The 17,071-nt window shown below is 56.3% G+C and overlaps 6 protein-coding genes across 6 annotated transcripts; 2 read left to right on the top strand and 4 right to left on the bottom strand.

Moving 5' to 3' along the window:
• Positions 1–537: 537 nt before the first annotated feature.
• On the bottom strand, positions 538–3,072 carry SLS55_000177 (uncharacterized protein; the record flags this gene model as incomplete). The annotated part of the gene is made up of 1 exon (XM_066771691.1): positions 538–3,072. The coding sequence occupies one exon, from the start codon at positions 3,070–3,072 to the stop codon at positions 538–540; it is 2,535 nt and encodes an 844-aa protein (XP_066636970.1).
• Positions 3,073–4,012: 940 nt separating this feature from the next.
• On the bottom strand, positions 4,013–5,522 carry SLS55_000176 (uncharacterized protein; the record flags this gene model as incomplete). The annotated part of the gene is made up of 4 exons (XM_066771690.1): positions 4,013–4,915; positions 4,962–5,013; positions 5,060–5,252; positions 5,414–5,522. The coding sequence occupies 4 exons, from the start codon at positions 5,520–5,522 to the stop codon at positions 4,013–4,015; spliced, it is 1,257 nt and encodes a 418-aa protein (XP_066636969.1).
• A 1,473-nt stretch (positions 5,523–6,995) lies between these two features.
• On the bottom strand, positions 6,996–10,771 carry SLS55_000175 (uncharacterized protein; the record flags this gene model as incomplete). Its single annotated transcript, XM_066771689.1, has 5 exons — positions 6,996–7,880; positions 8,501–8,556; positions 8,785–9,233; positions 9,444–10,008; positions 10,150–10,771. 5 exons carry the CDS (start codon positions 10,769–10,771, stop codon positions 6,996–6,998), a joined length of 2,577 nt encoding a protein of 858 aa, XP_066636968.1.
• A 398-nt stretch (positions 10,772–11,169) lies between these two features.
• Positions 11,170–12,537, top strand: SLS55_000174 (uncharacterized protein; the record flags this gene model as incomplete). Its single annotated transcript, XM_066771688.1, has 1 exon — positions 11,170–12,537. One exon carries the CDS (start codon positions 11,170–11,172, stop codon positions 12,535–12,537), a length of 1,368 nt encoding a protein of 455 aa, XP_066636967.1.
• Positions 12,538–14,278: 1,741 nt separating this feature from the next.
• SUA7 (transcription initiation factor IIB) lies at positions 14,279–15,346 on the bottom strand (the record flags this gene model as incomplete). The annotated part of the gene is made up of 1 exon (XM_066771687.1): positions 14,279–15,346. One exon carries the CDS (start codon positions 15,344–15,346, stop codon positions 14,279–14,281), a length of 1,068 nt encoding a protein of 355 aa, XP_066636966.1.
• Positions 15,347–15,961: 615 nt separating this feature from the next.
• On the top strand, positions 15,962–16,449 carry ATP14 (ATP synthase F0 subcomplex subunit H atp14; the record flags this gene model as incomplete). Its single annotated transcript, XM_066771686.1, has 2 exons — positions 15,962–16,124; positions 16,187–16,449. The coding sequence occupies 2 exons, from the start codon at positions 15,962–15,964 to the stop codon at positions 16,447–16,449; spliced, it is 426 nt and encodes a 141-aa protein (XP_066636965.1).
• Positions 16,450–17,071: the final 622 nt, after the last annotated feature.

Here is a 17,071-nt window from a genome sequence, read left to right as displayed (position 1 = left end):
GCGTTACCTGGCGATACTGTTAGCGATCAAGTGTCTGTGGCCGAAGGCGATTTGGTGAGCAGTTACCAGTGTAGTGTAGCCAAATCGAAGTGTGTCGGTGCACTGGGGAGTGTGCCTGGCGCGAGGTTGCCAGACAGATTCGCAGCGAGGTGGAACGGTGGAAGAAGGAAAATTTTTGAAAGCAGGAGGGGGGGAGTGACGGCCCACGCGACGTCGTGGGCAGAAATGCAGCGAATCAATGTCACGTGCGCGGGTGGGCGCCCGCTGCGCTGGACCCGGGCATGCCGTTTATCCAAGCAAGCTTCCATGGGTAGGTGAATCCGATGTCCGGACGTAGATGTGATTTTTGAATGCAGACAATCGCGTCTGGATACTGGATTCAACTACCTACATAATCACGGTGCAGATGTTCACTGCTTATGCCACCCGCTGGCCCGTCTCAATTGCGCATGTTCATCTGCAAAGGTCAAGGGTAGTCCTCAGTCCTCACTGACGATGTCCATCCTGTCATGCTTGTCTGCATCCGTTCCCTCATCGCTATTGCTTTCGCGAGCCTTTGGCTTTCTTGACCACTTCGTCAAGGATGCTATGGACCTTCTCAAACGTAGAAATCGTCAGGCGGGCTGCACCAATTTTGGTGATGAGCTCTTGGCGTTGAATTTCACGCTCGAGTCCCTCCGCGCCGCCCTGAGCCTGAGCCTTCTCTCTGGCGGATTCCTGCTCGGCAACGAAGCGCCTCTGGCGCTTTGCCTCAATCAACGAGTTCTGCTCTCGCATGTTGTCATGGTACGTCGGATGGGCCATTGTCCAGATGACGAATGAATCCCATTTGCCGTCAAAATCGGAGACATCATTGTTCTTGCCAGAATCCTCAATGCCCAAGCCGATTCCGCTAGACCAGTAAGCCTCGCTGATGATGGCCAGGATAATCTCAGATGGTGTGGCTTCGTCATTGGTGTTAATGTAGGAGACCACGGACCATTCCATACGGTACGGGCCCAGGAAGCTCTTGGCGGGCAAGTTGAGTGTATACATGGTCGTAGCCTCGACAAGCATCATCAACGCAGAGGAACTGGAGTGCTTGTTGTGTTGGGATGTGTTGCGTTCATACGCGTTCTTCGCAAATCCGATGTACCTCCAAGGGGTCTGGAACGGCTTGGTCAACATGGCCGGCTGCAGCTTCTTGAACCGCTTGTCTGCATTGGCACAGAACTCGTCGATCTTCTTGAAGAATGCCGTCTGCCTGTTGGCCGCACTCTGCTTCTTCTTCATCCAGTCATTCTTCTCGGCCGCGGTCTTGGCTTTGAGAAGCTCGCGCTGGTGATATTCTACGTCAGGGACGTACCGCAATTGATCTTTGCCCCATTTGCCGACCATGGAGTCGATCGTCCTTTCCATAGGGCCACGGCCTTTACGTCCGTACAGCTTGAGATTGGCGAGAACTCGTCGGAGTTCGGTGGGAGTAGGTGCCTCTTTTGTTCTCTCATGCACCAAGCTACGCTGGTAGATTGACGGGTGAACTGTAGCCCTCTTATCCCAGCTCTGCAGGAATCTCGTCAGATGGTCGTTCGGCCGGTTGTCGCGGAGCTCTTTCCTCAGGAGCGGCACGTTCCCGTCCATGATGGCCTCCAAAAGCTCTTTCGGGATGCAAGCCAGAATGCGACATCCTACAAGGGCGAAGTCCATTTTCTTACTCTGGTTCAAGGCTCCATGGGTCTTCACACAGTCGTCATATGTGCGCGAAAGAAGTGGCAAGAATCCGTGGGGCAACCACTCCATGTACTTGTTGAGTGACTTCGGAGACGAGACGGAGGGAACAACCACTTGCTGGGATTGCGAAGGTTGCTGGAGTTGCTGTGACTGAGAAATCTGCAAGATTGCTTGAGTCCTAAGATCACGATCTTCGTCATCTTCATCTTCATCCTCTTCCTCTTCAAAAGAATCATCTGAGATCTCATCACTCTTCTCGACATCACTGACTCCCCCGTCCCCAAGTTGATCCAAGTCCTCTGAAATATCAGAGCCATCGGAGGAGCTGGAAGGTTCTGAGGAATCGTCAGGGTCAGGGGCTCCACCTTGTCCCAAGACAGACTGTCTTGGGTTACGCTGTCCCTGACCAGCCGTCACCAAGCCAGACACTCCAGGAGTAACCACAACAGTTTGGCTTGATGTCGCACCCTGCTGATGAGCGGTTTGTACTGGGACGGTACTCTGGGATCGGGGGACGCTTGGGACGGCGCTTTGCGGTCGAGTCCTCTGTGCAGCAGCAGCAGTTGGTTGCAGAAACCTGCTCGGTAGAGCAGTGAGTGGCCTGTTTCCCTGCGGAGCAGCCCTGGGCGGCACGGCAGACTGCGATACGAAGCTTGGGGGTGCAACGCTCTGTGGACGTCCGCTGTGCGGCTTCAGAGTTGGATCGGAAGCTTTCTTGGCCGCGTCCCTCATCTCCGCGACTTTCTTCTTCTTCTTTTCCAGTTCCTCTTTGTCTCGCTTCTCTTTCTCTTCTTTCTCTTTCGCTTTTCTCTCACGTTCCTGTTTGGCTGCTTGCTGGATGGCGTTCTGCATCTTGGTGTGGCTAGGCAACGTCGTCTTCGCCGCGCTTTTCGCCTTTTCTTTCTTTTCCTTCTCCTGCTTCTCTTTCTCTCTCTTTTCCTTCTCCTTCTGCTCTTTCTCCTCTTTGGTCGCCTCGGGATCTTCCACGGTGGCTGGGTTCATGTTGTTCTGCTGGTCATACTGCCCACGGAAGAATTGCATCCGCAGGTAGGCTCCCGTCTCAATCTCATCCCTCCACTCATATTCGCCGTCAAGGGCATCGGTGAACTGGACCAAGTATCGAATCCTACCACTGGGAAGCATGCGCGCGTCGACGATACGTTTAACCCAAGTATCCGGTACCTCTATTAGAGGCTCGGTATCAGATGAAGGTGTGATCGTCGGGGATGGACGTAGTGACGAAGGAATTGTGCCGGGAGACATTGAAATAGCTTTTGGGACATCGGTGGAGAGAGAATTATCGGTGGAGAGAGAACCATCGGTCTTCTGTGAGTCGCTGATTACAATGGAAGCCCCGGACATAGGTGAGCCTAGCGTTCTCGGGTGGGCGTCATCGTAAGCATAAACAAGAAAAGGAGCGTCTACAGATCTCTCGTTCTCCCAACTGTTGTCCTGAGAGCTGTAGTGCTTCCAGCGAATGAGATAGTCGTAGGTACCGGGGTTCGTTGTAGATCGACGACGATCAAGAATCTGTTCGATTTCGTACTCGTCAGATCCAAGAACAGAGCTCGTCCCCATATTGCGGGAAGATCTTGGCGGGCTCGGTGAGCTCGGCATGATGGCGGCGCTTGCTCAGGCAAGGTGGGTTGGAGGCAGCCGGAAGTTTTGGTTGTATGGAGGAGGGAAGGTGAGCGATGTGCGGTGCGGCGCGCCGAGTCACCAAGACGCGCGCACGGTTTGAGCGTCGCAGACACTTCACCGTACCAGCGCCCGGTGCAAACGGGAAGCTGAATCTGCAGGCTGCCGAGGTAACTCCATGTCCATGTGGCTTCTTTCTGCTTCCACCGCATGCTACTCCCAACGCTTTGGAAGTCGCGCTCAGAGTCCCCTTCCTGCTATCTGGCAACCGTCCCAGTCCGACCAAGCCGCCACCCGCTGCCACCACCATAGACCGTCTGAGCCACCACCATAGACCGGTCTGATATTGCTCCTCTGGCTCCCGACGTCGGAAGAGGAATCAACCTATCAGCGAAGGCAGTCAAGGCCACTCGCAAGCAAAGACTCACTTCACCGTGCTTGAATCATCACCCTAGTACATGCAAGTTTAAACACAAACACGTCGCTATACTTGATCCAACTTCCCGCGTATGCAGGATCATGTTGCTACATACAGCAATCACTGGAAGAGCAGACGCCAAGCACCAGAACTGAATGATATCAAAGTCTACGAATCGCTAAAAGTCTACTCTAGAACAAACAATGGACAAGATGTTCGGGCGATGCTACCTGGGAATGTGACAGCTCACTGATGGTAGCGATGGACCGCCTCCTCCGACATGATACCCTCGCCTGCCATTGCGCTTTGACGCTCCCGCCTGACGATCCCCCTGTTCAGCCACCAATACTGCAGGTTTGCCAGGACGGTAAAGACCAGGCCGACGCTGGTGAGGGCGACGATGACGGTCCAGCCGGTCTTGTACAGCGGCTTGTCGCTGGCTTGGAACAGCTGGCCTCCGACGATGCCGGCGGCGTTGGCGGCCATGATGAAGAGGGCCATGGTGATGCTGCGCTCGCCGGCGGAACGGGCGTTGAGGGCGAGCCAGGAGCCGTTGACGGCATGGTAGGTCATGGAAAAGGAGAGGGCGAGGGTGAGGACGGCATAGCGGGCGTGGTTGTCGTCGCTGTTGATGAGGGCACGGTTGGCGATGGTGACGGCCCACCAGATGAGCACGCCGAGGAGGACGAGCGGACCGCGGAGCCCAAAGTGGTCTGCCAGCAGGCCCCAAGAGACGTTCATGACCAGGGAGATCCAACCGCCGACGGAGACGAGGGCGTTGGAGACGAGGCGGCCGTAGCCAAAGGAGCTGACGAGCGTGGGGGCGTACGAGTTGAGCGTGCTGGTGGGGGCGATGGCTGTGAGGGTGAGGAGGAGGTGGGGGTACACCCGCCAGTTGCAGAGCTGGAAAGTCAGCGATGGTTTGTGGACGGAGGAGGGGGTGCGTACAGCATTCCGGAGCTCGGCCAGGTCGATCCATTTCTTCTTCTGCAGTTTGCGGGGGTCGTCGAAGATGATGCGGCGACGGAGGATGTCTGCTTCGCGCTCGGTAAAGTAGCGGAAACCAAAGGCGCTCTTGGGCTCGAAGAGGCTCTTGGGGAACAAGACGGCAAAACAAACGCCGACCACACAGGTGAACATTCCCTCAATCTACACACGTCAGCTTGTGGGACTGAATATTGGGAAGAGAACTTACGATAAAGAGCCACTGCCAGCCGGCAAGGTTGGCAACTCCTCTCATATGCAGACTGGACCGTTAGCGCCCTTCACAACCGTAGTAGGTGGCAAACTTACATGCCATAGCCAATCAGGCCGCTACTTGCGACGGCAGTCAGATTGCCAAGGAAGAATATGGAGAAGCGTTTGCTCGTTTCATCTCTCTTGTAGAAGAGGGAGATGGTGTAGAGACCGGCGGGAATGAAGCCGGCCTCACATAGACCGAGCAGGATCCTGGTCACCATGTATGCTGCCAGACCTTTCTGGAAGGCTTGCAAAGTCGCAACAAGTCCCCTGGAATGGCGTCAGTTGGAGCCGTCGGCCGTGATTGGCTTTTGCGTACCAAGCAAAGATTTGACCACTGATCCATTTTTGCGGGCCGATCCGGAAAAGAATAAGGTTGCTTGGGATCTGGTGATGCTTAGCATGGACCGATACTGCATTCGGACTGACGTGGTGGTACCTCCAAGATGACGATGCCGGCAGAGAGCAGCTGCTGGCCAACGTTGAACTGGAACTGTGTGATGCCCACGTCCTCCATAAAGTAATCGGTCAAGGCATTTCCACGGTTGGGACGTCAATACGAGAAGCACGGCTGCGGAGTGAAAGCACATACATATTGCCACGGTCCAGCTGGAGGGCGTAGAAGCCAAGCACGAGCAACGGCATCACAACCAAGTCCAGCCTGGCGAGGTCAGCACGGCACGCAGAGGCACGCAGCGGCAATCATACTTTCGCACCAACTTCTTCTCCTCGGCGGCCGTCCAGTCGATCTCATCATTTTCGCTGAGCGACGGGCTTTGGTCTTGAAGATAGTCGGTTACCGGTTTCTTTTCGAGGGGCTCGGCTGTAGGGCGGGATGCGGGCTCATGAGAAGCAAACAATACCATCTTGACGGGCAAGCAGCGGTTCGAAATCGGAGGGCTCGTCCTTGACTGAGAAGATGGAAGAGGCGGCGGTGGGCCAGGCGCGCGACAGAGGGGCCACGGCAGCCCTTAAAAACGACATGCTTCTGTGCAGACGAGGTGCAAATCCGGGTCCACAGTTTGAAATGCCGTCGGCCGGGGGCCTGCCTTCGTCTTCCATGGTAGACACGCGGCGGCGACTAGGTTCGCGACCGGCGCGACGGCTGCGAGGGTAGCAGGAGCGGCAATATGACAGGGCAGCGAAGCGGCGCGGGTGGGGCGATTGCGCATGCGAGTGATGTACGGGGGCAGGTCTGGCGGGCGATCTGGTATACGGGATGGGCAGAGGAAGCAGTTGCAACGCGTCTGCCAAAGTCAAACTAAGGGGACGTGTCGAATGGGAGGGTGACGTACCCCTGTCGCGTTTCGGGCCAGCCAATCAGCGTCGTCGCAGCTACTTGATGCCATCTGCAAGACGACTTGCGTGCTGAGCACAACATCGCTCGATTTAGATTTCCAACGCCGCTCGCCGTTGGTATTGAATGCCTCGGCCACGACGGTTTTGCTCGGTCAGAGAAAACAAGGCCTGTCGCTGTGGTGAGGAGCTATCCCCAGTCAGAATGACTACATCCACGACCGAAGCTTGGGACTTTCTCTTCAAGTATCACCATCTTAACCATTACTCAGCGAACCGGCATTAAGGCCTCCCTGACAGCCCAATTTACCGGGTTGACGGACCATTTCCCCCCAAGATTCAGCGGTCTGCATGACACCAACAAAGGTGGAGATAAGAAGGCTCGACTCCCGCACAGGCTATGTACCATGGTTGGTGTGGGGTTGTCTCACGCAGACAAAGTCTTGTACGCGGCCTGCGAGCCAAAGCATCGTTCTCCGTGATGTGGCGGATAACTAACATTTCCTGTCAAGACACCCGTGTCCATTTCAACAGGTCACAAGGATGTTGTTGTGCCGAAATATGATAACAGAAGTATAAGAAGTAAATACAATGAAACTCATTAGACATTCCATCAACAAGATGATAAGAAGAGCAGAGTGAATAACGACGCCTAATCTTCCAGATCAATCCAAAACGCCGCCCCAGTCATCCCTCACCTCCTGGCAGCCTGTTGGGCCTGTTGAGCCTGAAGCTGCTCCCTGATGTTGCCACCAACCGCTCTCCACCAAACATCACGACCCCAGCGGACCGCTCTCTCCGCCGCCTGACTGGGCGTATCGATGGCTGGCCTGACATCAAGATAGAAGACAGGCATGCCATGCTCCGGCTCGCCCTCGTAGTAGTCAATGACATACCTCTTCTCCACAGTCTCCCCATTCGGTAGGTTCCTCTGCACGAACCAATCGTGCCTGTCGAATGGTGGCTCGGAGTTGAACTGACTCGGCCAGACTTGACCCAGGTACTGCATCATTCGCGCCTTGGGAGTCAGCTCGCCAGGTCTGCCCATGAACCTCGTCAGCTGCGGTGGCGGCGTCTCCTTGTCGGGCCACCTTTCAAGCAGCTCTCCTGCCTGGCTCCCCTCTTCACCCTGCGCGCTCGTCTTCCATCCATGCACGATGCCCCTGGAGAAGCGGCGCTCCCACTCCAAGATCTCGGCCCAGGCGCCCTCGTTCAAAAAGTTGTGCACCGCAACCATACTCTCAACCGCATCCTGCGGCGTGTCCGTGTAGCCCTTGCGCAGCATCGCGTTGTACATCTGTTGCGGGCTGGGATACTCCCAGTTGCCTCCGCCGTCGCCGCGGGGAATGGACGAAGCCTCGCGATCGGTCGGCAGGTCGACCGTCTGGTGTTCCGCACGTTCCTGCGACAGGTTCGACGGCATGAAATTGAGCGGATTGAGCCTCTCAAGCAGCCCGGACTTCGGATGCGCGTCGTCCTTCTTCTCCGGCGGGACGTAGGGACATGCGCCGGCGGGGGTGGCGGAAGGCTTCGGAGGTGCGGGCGGAGCGGCACCTTTCTGATGCATCGGACAGCCGGGCTGAGAAGGTTAGCACAAAGTCCTTGGATTTGTCCAGCGGGGAAGACGCACAGGCGGGGAGGCGTTGGAGGATCGAGGCATGGGATGCGGGGCGACAGGTGCCGCAGGCTCTGGGTCCGCCCAAAACCAACCCATGGTTAACTGCGGTGCGGTGTGTGGATAAAGGAAAAGGCAAGGTCCAAGGCGGATTGCTGGCAGGGTGTTGCTTTGCGGCGGGAGTGAGGAAAGAAAGTTGCGGAGCAAGGGCCACGATGATGGCAATGGTCTCAGGGCCTCTCGCGGCCCCGACTCGCCTCCGGCCAAAGACTCTGCCAGCGGCCACTACTACGCCGACCCGGATTCACCCATCCACTCCCGACCTTGTTCAGCCTTGAACCCGTGCCAAGCATTCTTTAGCGCGCAATCTCTACTTTTGAAATAATCAAGTGCTGATTGGCTCATCTATTAAACATCTCTATTCTACTCTTATTCAACACCGTTATATGCAACCACCTCTATCTGGCTTCACTTCTCTGTGGTGCCCATCCCTTCAACCATTCCCTTCCTCTCTGTAAATCCCCTCCTTCCGCCTCCATTGCGGCAACACACCACTCCAATGCATAACCACCTTTACCACTCACATCCTCCTCTGCTGCCAACATCTCTGCCAAGTTCTTCCTCTTCTGACTTGACTCGTCTGTACAGAAATGTATAAGAGTCTCCGGCGTCTCTCCATCCTTCACCTGCAGCTTCTCTAGCAGTGGCTTGATGAGCGGCAAGGCTTCCTTCATTGACAGTGCGGCCGGCTTAATGCCCTGGTTTTGACGACCACTTTGGCACATCTCATTCCGGCACCATTCTTTCCCACAGCCCTTGGTCAATTGTGTAAGATATCTCCGTTCCACCCGTCTCCGTAAGGCCTTACCTTCCGGATCATACATGCTGACGTAGAGCGGACCGAAACAAACGCCACAGAGTCCTAGATCATTCTCCGGGCCTTGGGATTTACCCAGTTTGAATGCGATGCGTGTATCACCCGTCTTGCTGGCCCCATCGAGCGTTCGGCCACAGTTGACATTACGACAGAGGCGTGGCGCGGGACGGCTGAGCTTCTCAAACTCGTGATGTTTGGAATGAGTGGCCATGTCGCGGAGCCGAATGATCTTGTTGCAAAGATGACACTCGGTCGTCCTCCCACCATCGGCGAGTTCGTGTGGTGTGAGGTTTGAAAGGAGGGCTTCCGGGTTCGGTTCATCAGGATCACCTTCTTGTGGAACTTCGAGATGACAGAACTGGCAGAGGATGTGTTTTCCAGGGCAAACCGTTGTCTTGTGATGTGCCAGTTGGGAAAGAGAAGTGAAGGTGCGATCGCAGCTGTCGCAGGTATAAGATTGGTGGAACATGGCATCGTGTTTGGAATGACCAAGAGCCGTGTTCCCATGAAACGTGTCGTGAGGGCAGTGCCAGTGATTTTGAAAAGCTTCTGAGCGTGTTTGGAAGACTTGATCGCAACCCTTTGGACATATTATGTTGTTCCTCAAGCAAAAGTTCTCGTGAAGAAATAAACTTCGTTCTGGGACCCACTGGTGACAGTTCTTGCATTGCACATCGCCAGGATTTGGCGGAGCATTGTCCGAAGCCGTGGAACTCTGAATGGCGTCCTCTTGGGGATCGAAAGGCACCGCGCGAATCTGGTAGGTTTTGGGTGATGTCGTAGTGGACGTATTCTCAGGGGTATAGGCGTGGACAGAAACCCACAAAGAGTCGGCGTCTTCCAACTCCACATTGGTCGGTCGTAGTCTTACTCGCTTGGGGTATGTGCTAGACACGTCTGCAAAGACATGCTCCTCAGCGCGTGGCCTAGCTCGTTGGCGAGGACCAAATGGGCTGACGTACAAATCGAGCTCATCCTCTTCGTCCACCTCGCTCAGCTCGATTTCAATGCCTTGGGATCGTATCCACGAGGGTATCTCGTAATCCACGTATTCGCCATCCAGGACCTGACCGAGCTCGGGTTTCAACAGGCCGAGTTTTCCGCCTGGTGAACTGCCTTCTGTTGTTCCTGGTGCCTTTTGAGCCTTGGCGGCAATCTTCTTGAGTGTCTCCCTTGCTTGCTCTTCGTTCAAAGCTTCAATATCCACCTCCAGGTCTGTATCCACCACACAAACCCCTTCCCCTTCTGGCTTGAAGCCGTCAATAAGAAACCTGAACTCCTCTCTTTTGCCTCCAACGCCGCGACCGCCGGGTATCACTAGTATTTCGCCATTCGTTAATGTCGTGAAATTCGTACGCATGTGTTGCTCCAAAAGGGATTTCCAGTCCGCGGGATCATAACCGGCCTCCAACGGGCGAAGTTTCACAAATGTGCCTTTCGGGAGTTGATAGGCGTGTACAGTGATCCTTGGCCTGCCATTGCCGTTTACTGAAATGTCCGCCGCCTCGTTCGCCATTGTTGTATCCTCATCGCTGGTATTCCCGCTGGAGGGCCAGCCATCCCCTTCGCCATCCGACTCAACCCCGAGCGACTCCCTTAGGAACTTGCTCAGAACGACTTCGCCGTCTTCTGCGGAAAACTCCCGGATACCAGCATATGCCGCCTTTCCATTGTCGGGATTGACCAGTCGAAAGGTAAGAGGGTGTGGTAGCTGCTGGACACGGTCCTGGTACTGCAGCTCACGCGCTTGACGCTCAGCAGCAAAGGTATGGGGGTTGAAGGGATCGAAAGTGGCCGTATGCGGCTGGTTCGACGAGGACTGGGCCGAGACCATGGGGGCGGCTGCCAGTAGCTGTTCGAGAGCGGAAGCCGGAAGTAGGAGCTTGTCGCCGGGGAGGTGTCGCGACTTGGACGGCGCTGCGACGGCAAACTGGGCGGACCACCGCAAGGGAGCGGGTTCTGCGGGCTCGGAAGCCATGTTGGGCGCGCGAGGGATGGGGAGGAAGGAGGAAAGGGCGCAGCGAAACAGGCGCAACAAAAGGAGCGAGGCAGGCGCGGCGGTAACTTCTCGAAAGTCGGCAATTCAATTGTAAGCAGGCGAAAGTCCAAGCGGCCGGCGGTCGCGGTGACGCAAAAGCCGATAAGATAAGCGGGCAGCGGGCAGCTAGGCCGCTTACGGCAAGAGCGCTGGCTGGAGCGTCAGCCGGGATGACAGCATTGCTTGACATGATGGGATTGTCTGGTCGAACGACTCCCACGCACTCGTTGCGGCAGCTGTGTGCGCCGTCGCATATATTGCGCGCGCCTCCCTCTCCCTCGGCCTCAACACTTTTCTCTTTTCCAAAGCTCCTCTCCGCTTCGTCGAGCATCCCTTCAATGGCTGCAGCTGCGGACGCCACGCCCCTCACGCTTTACGACCTGTTGAGCAACTCACTTCTCCTGCGCCAGATTGCGCCCTACCTGCCGCCCGCGTCTCTCTTCTCCCTCGCGCTCGCAAGCCGGGCTTTCCGGGCGCTGGTCTACCACTCACCTGACACAGTCCGCTACCTGGATCTTTCGACCGTCAGCTCTGCCGTCGTCGCAACCAACAAAAATGAGCCCCTCGACCGCGGCGGCAACAGCTGGCGCGCCGAGCCCATGGACGAAGCCGTGACCGAGGACGAGTTCTACTCCGGACCGCTTCTCGGTATATTCTCTCGCCTGGCCAGCAAGAAGCACCACAACATCCTGGAGCACGTCCACACGCTGGTGCTCGACGGGCTCAGCGTCCCGGCCGACCTGGTGCGCGAGATAATCGCCGAAGACCGCTTCAACGTGCGCATCCTGTCGATCCGCGAGGTGGAGCATCTCAACGAGCACAAGCTGCAGCAGGTCTTGCGGTATGCGGTCCGCCCCACCCGCCCGCCGGGCACGCCTCGTCTCAAGGGCCTGTACGTCTTTGGCGCCAGAGAACCTGGTCCTGCGACGGAGCCCGTGTCGTCCAAGAAGCAGCGGAGCCCGCCCCGCACCCCTGGCGGTGTCATGAGCTCTCTTGGCGCGCAGATCGGGGCGGAATGGAACCAGCGGTCCAGCGATGCCCTGTCGTGCGCCTTGGCACGCTCCGAGCACCACAAGTGGTACCAATCCGAGGGGCGTGTGCTGCGCAAGCGGCCATCTGCGGAATGGGCTGAGACACTCAGGGCGTGCGAGGGTATCATCTTCTTTGACGCCGTGCTCTGCCGGGGGCCGCGTCACGATATTGCCGCCGTCTACGCCGACAGCGGATCCCAGGCTGCCTACCTCCCGCCTGCAGTTGCCAGCGTTGCCCTGGGACCGGCTGGGTGCCAGAGCTGTCACGGCTGTCCCGAGGGTCCGGCCGTTTTCCGTGATTCACCAGCACATCACTTGCCGCTGTTGAGCCCGCCACCGCTCCACTCTTCAACCATCCGGGCCGCTCAGCAGCCATCCACGCTGCCAGGCACTCCACCGCCGAGACTGATAGTCCGGTGCGAAGAATGCCTTCGCGGCCGTTGGTGTGAGCGGTGCAACAAGTGGTGGGATGAGAAGTGCTTCGTCGGGAACGCAGGCACCGTCCAAACCAACGGCTCAACCCTTACAGCCCTGCAGCAAACCGAAGTCCTCCAAGAAATGGCAGCCGAGGGACATCCTCCCCGAGATATCAAGGTACATATGGGCCTCTGCACTGCACACTGCCTGGTCGAGGAGATGATGTCTGGGGCCGGGAGCGCTGGTATGTGGGGATGAAGAAAGAAAAAAAATTCAGGACCCTAGCAAGGACGCTTGTCTCCCGGAACAACAATCAAGGACCGGAGAACAGGGACTCAAACACGCGCTCAGGATCTCGGCCCCAGCATTCACAGAGGTATGTCCGTGTGAAGGTCTTTAGCCCGGAGTAGCTGACACGGACCGAACCTACAGATCGGTGTAAAGCGGGAATGCTTTGGCTGCGGTCCGACTGTACGTGAAGATCCACACTACCATCTCGCTGATCCATCTCCAAGTCCCTAATCACAGATCGTCCGTGCCTTGAACCGAGCTTGACTGACCGCTTGCGACCATGCAGTGCGCTGACTGCAAAGCCCTGTTCATCCGCGCCTGCCGCACCTGCCGTAACGAGTACTGCATTATCGATAACGACGGCTCTTCCGCTATCGCTGTATGATCTTTCTCTGGTTCGGCTATTATTTGAAGACCTTGATCTGATGCATATCCGCTCTACAGTGCGATTGGTGCAACTATAGCGGCCGACGGACCCGGGAGCTCTACTGAAGACACAGCTCATTACATCTTTCAAGGACTGCAATATTATACCCAAAAAGCAGGTGTGATTCGGGATTTACAAAACGAAGACAAATTGGTACGGAAGGATCAAACGGGACCTGCTGAAGGGTCAAGGCGCTTAGCATCCATGGCTAGCGCGGCGTTTTTTCTCCATTTTTCTTTACACTTTCTATTGGTGATACTTTTTTCTTGGGGTATCATTTGGACAGCAGCATTGGGCGTCGACTGGTAGGGCGCTATCATACTCTCCTCTCCTTTCTTTACATCTCACAGACTTTTGGACCCCCTTTTTCGGTTCATTCACGCGCCTCAAAATTACGCTCTCGATCATAGATGATACCCATCTCCTGAGGACTTCAAGATTGAGGTTGAAGTCTGGCTCGGTATTTTGACTATGGCTCAAATGCACAGAAATCACCTCTCAATCACTTGTAAAACATGTTTTGCGTGAACATGAACTTGGAGCTGTTGATTGAGTCAAGTGTATTTTCATTGTTGTATCAACTTTCCTGTCCGTACCTAGACCTCTCATTTCCTACGCGAGCCTGATCCGCATAGCTATGTCTTGCCTTGCCCGACCTAAACAAGGGGAGTGCAGTCTATCGTAAGTCAGTGTACGCCAGCCCCCCCGGTGCCTTCTTGTGAAGTAGCCCGTCGTTCATGTTCCAGATGCGGACAAGAAGGATAGTACCAAGAGGACTGATCCTAAGGAGAAACCAAGCTGCAATCCAGCTTTGGCCAAATGTAAAAGGGCAGATGATAGCGCCAGCTTTACCCTGGAAGATTTGACCTGGAAAAGGCCAAGCGAAATGAAAAAAAAGGAACCGGAAAAGCCACTCTTTCAAAGCAAATTTGCAGAACCTTCTTCTTTCCACTGAGTTCTTGCCTGTGCAATTTCCTCAAAGGAGAATATCCCTTGGCGGGATGAAAGCAGGATGATCTATAGCCGTTTGTGGGGGAACCATGCAAGAACCAATTAACCCCACCGAGACGCCATGCTATGCAAAAAAAAAAAAAGCTCAAAATGTTTTTGGGGAGTTTTTTGGTGTGAAATCCCGGGTATCGATTTCGCTGATGTGGAAATTTGTCTCTGGTTGGCGCATAAGTCAAAGTAACGAACGTCGAAAGGGTTGGATGGGCCGGCCTATCGACTGTTGCAGAAAGCTGAGTTGCGTAGGAGGGCTTCCAATGTGTCCATGCAGGACTAGGTGGACGGCAACTTCTCAATCTTCAGGCCCTTCTCCTTAACCCACTCAGGATCAAGAAGCTTGTCCTTGTCCTGGTACAGGAGCTTGTACGCCGTCCGGATGGTGCCGTCGCTCACACCGGCAACTGGCGCAATCTCCTTTGCCGTCAGAGGTTGGTCGACTAGGTAGCTGATCATGTAGATGCAGGCCGCGCATGCAGAGAGCGGCGAGCGACCAGCCAGACAACCATGCTTCACCATGGCTTCTGCGAGACGCTGAGCCAGCATCTGTACCCGGTTGTCCAATCCCAGAGCGTTACAGTAGCGTGCACACAACTCCGGGGGTGAAGTGGCTTCCTTTGATTTGTACGCGTCGCCCGCCATGACCATACCGCCGGTGGTGACAACCGTGCCCGACTTGTTCTGCTTGTTGAAGAACGTGTCCAGTAGCTTGAAGATACGGCCAATCTCCTTCTTCGAAACGCCCGTCAGCTCATGCAGCTCCCGGAAAGAACGGCCCTGCCCAGCCTGCCGACAAGCCAAGAACAAACAGCCGGCGACGATGGTGTCGAGCGCCTTGCCCTTGAACAGCTTCGAGTCATCCGTCATCTTGTACATGTGCTTAGCCGTGTCGCTGACGGTGTGAGGCAGAAGCCAACGGTCGCACCACTGACCGATCAGCTTGTACGCCTGCATGAGCACCTTGTTGCTCTTGTCGGTGCCGGACTTGTTCTGAGCACGGTTGAGCTCGCGGCTCTTGGCACCATCCGTGTAGGAAATGTTGGTTGCCAGCTGTGAACCGTTCAAAAGCGGGTTGGCAGCGTCACCAACACGCGAGGGATCGTCGCCATTCTGGTCATCGTTTGAGAACGTTCGCCACTCAGAGCGAGTGTCCACAACACGAGCAGACAGCACAAGACCACAGGAACCACAGACAGTGTCGCCGCTGGAAAACTCCTCGATGAGATTCGGGGGGCTCTCCTTGCAGTCGGGGCAGATCATGTGGATGTTGAAGTTGTCCACATACTCCTCGCTCTGCTTGATATGGTGCTCCATAGGACGCACTTCACCCGGAGAGAGGGCCATGGTGGGCTTAGAAGTCGAACTGCGCGCGAGCGTTGGAGAAGCGGGTGCTGCTGTGGGTCCGGCAGTCAAGGCTCTGGCGATGTTACCAGGCGGCGGAGTCGTTGTGCGACGGTTGCGCGACGTGAATCGCCGAAGATAGGAGTCCGGCTTCCTTCCTACGGCGGCGGCGACGGCGTTCGGCAGCAAAGGGCGACTCTGGTGGTGGGGCAGGTCGGGTTGCAGGACAAAGAAGAGGAGAGGTGAAAGGCGCCAGGCACCAAGCATAGGTATCAGCGGGCGGCGGACGGGCCATCGGAAGCCGGGGCTGAGTAACCGACAGATCACGTGATATCAAGCTTGTAAAGCGCGAAGAACCTGCGCGAAGCGGGCTAAAGTACAATGGAAGAGAACAGCTTGGAAGCGCATTGAACAACCACATCTGCCGCCGCGGCCAAGACTGGTCCACGGGGAACGGGAGGCGTTCACATCGCATTCCCATGGCTGCTCTGTTTGGGGTCGGATTTTGAGGCGCGAGGCCCGTGCGTGGGACGCGCGAAGGAAGTTCAACTTCACCCTCCGGCATCGCCTACCACGACGGAGCTCCATCAAGAGAAGCATCACCACCCCCTCGTCATCATGCTTGCTCAGACAATCAGGGCTTCTGTACGTCGTCGCGTGCCCGCCGTTGCTGACATTGATACTGACAGCACTGTGCAGCGCCTTTCCGTCGGCCGTCTGGCCCAGCGCAATGCCGTCATGGCGCGCCGTACCTTCCTCACGCCTACGGCCGTCCGCCAAGGTAGCCCGACCCAAGACTTGCATCCTGCCATTGCGCACGGCTGACCCTACCATCAATTGCAGCCGACCTTGTGCAGGACATGTACCTGCGCGAGCTGAAGAACTACAAGCCCACGCCCGTCAAGCCCACCGATGCCGAGGGCCACGTCCAGAAGTTCTCCATCCCCAAGGCTCCCCAGTCACCCGAGGAGAGCGACCTTGCCGGCGAGCTGAAGGAGTACGAGGCCCAGCAGCCCGAGGTTGAGGGTCAGGCCGCGGGCGAGACCGCCGCGGTTGAGGAGGACTGGTTTGAGGAGGAGGAAGAGGCGCCTGCTGCTGCCCACTAAGTGCCGGAATAATCAACTGTACAAAAATACTCCGTCAGCCGTCTCATGACGCAATTGAGGCAATGATGTTCCGTCAGGAAGCCTTTCCAGCGCTCGATTAGGTTATTCAACTGGTCAATTTCCTTCCTCCATCAGAATCTGCACCACCATCGGAAATCCGTGTAAAGAAATGCTTTTGTTTGGCACCAACTTCGTCTATGCTGCTCTTTGTTTGCCATGTCAAAGGCCCGGAGCATTGCCGCTTGGGCAGTGCAAGGGAGGCCGAGTACACTGTAGCGCTGACACCGATATCTCGGTTCTGAGGAGCGCATGGGACACATCGCTTCTGAAAACAACGAGGGGTGGGTGATGCTCCATAATATGTATCCCTCGTTCCCCGAGACGGAAATGCGGCCAGTGTCGCGGAGACATCGGACGGCCGCCCCGCCGTGGCCAGCGGTCATCTCGGTCCTCGTGCAGCGATGGGCCGGACCAATTTCCATAGAACATTCTTAAGTGCTTGCCTCGTCTAAGCCGGTGATCTTATATGCGCGCGGGCGGGGGGATCTCCAGCGCGCTCACGATAACAGCCACAAGCCACAGCGTCCCGAAGCGCAGACACCAACACCGGCACCAACGAGGC

This window comes from Diplodia seriata (genome assembly GCF_021436955.1).
Source record: "Diplodia seriata strain FDS-637 chromosome Unknown scaffold_1, whole genome shotgun sequence".
NCBI lineage: Eukaryota > Fungi > Ascomycota > Dothideomycetes > Botryosphaeriales > Botryosphaeriaceae > Diplodia > Diplodia seriata.
Note: the sequence above shows the minus strand (reverse complement) of the source record. Positions and strands in the feature narration are given on the sequence as shown.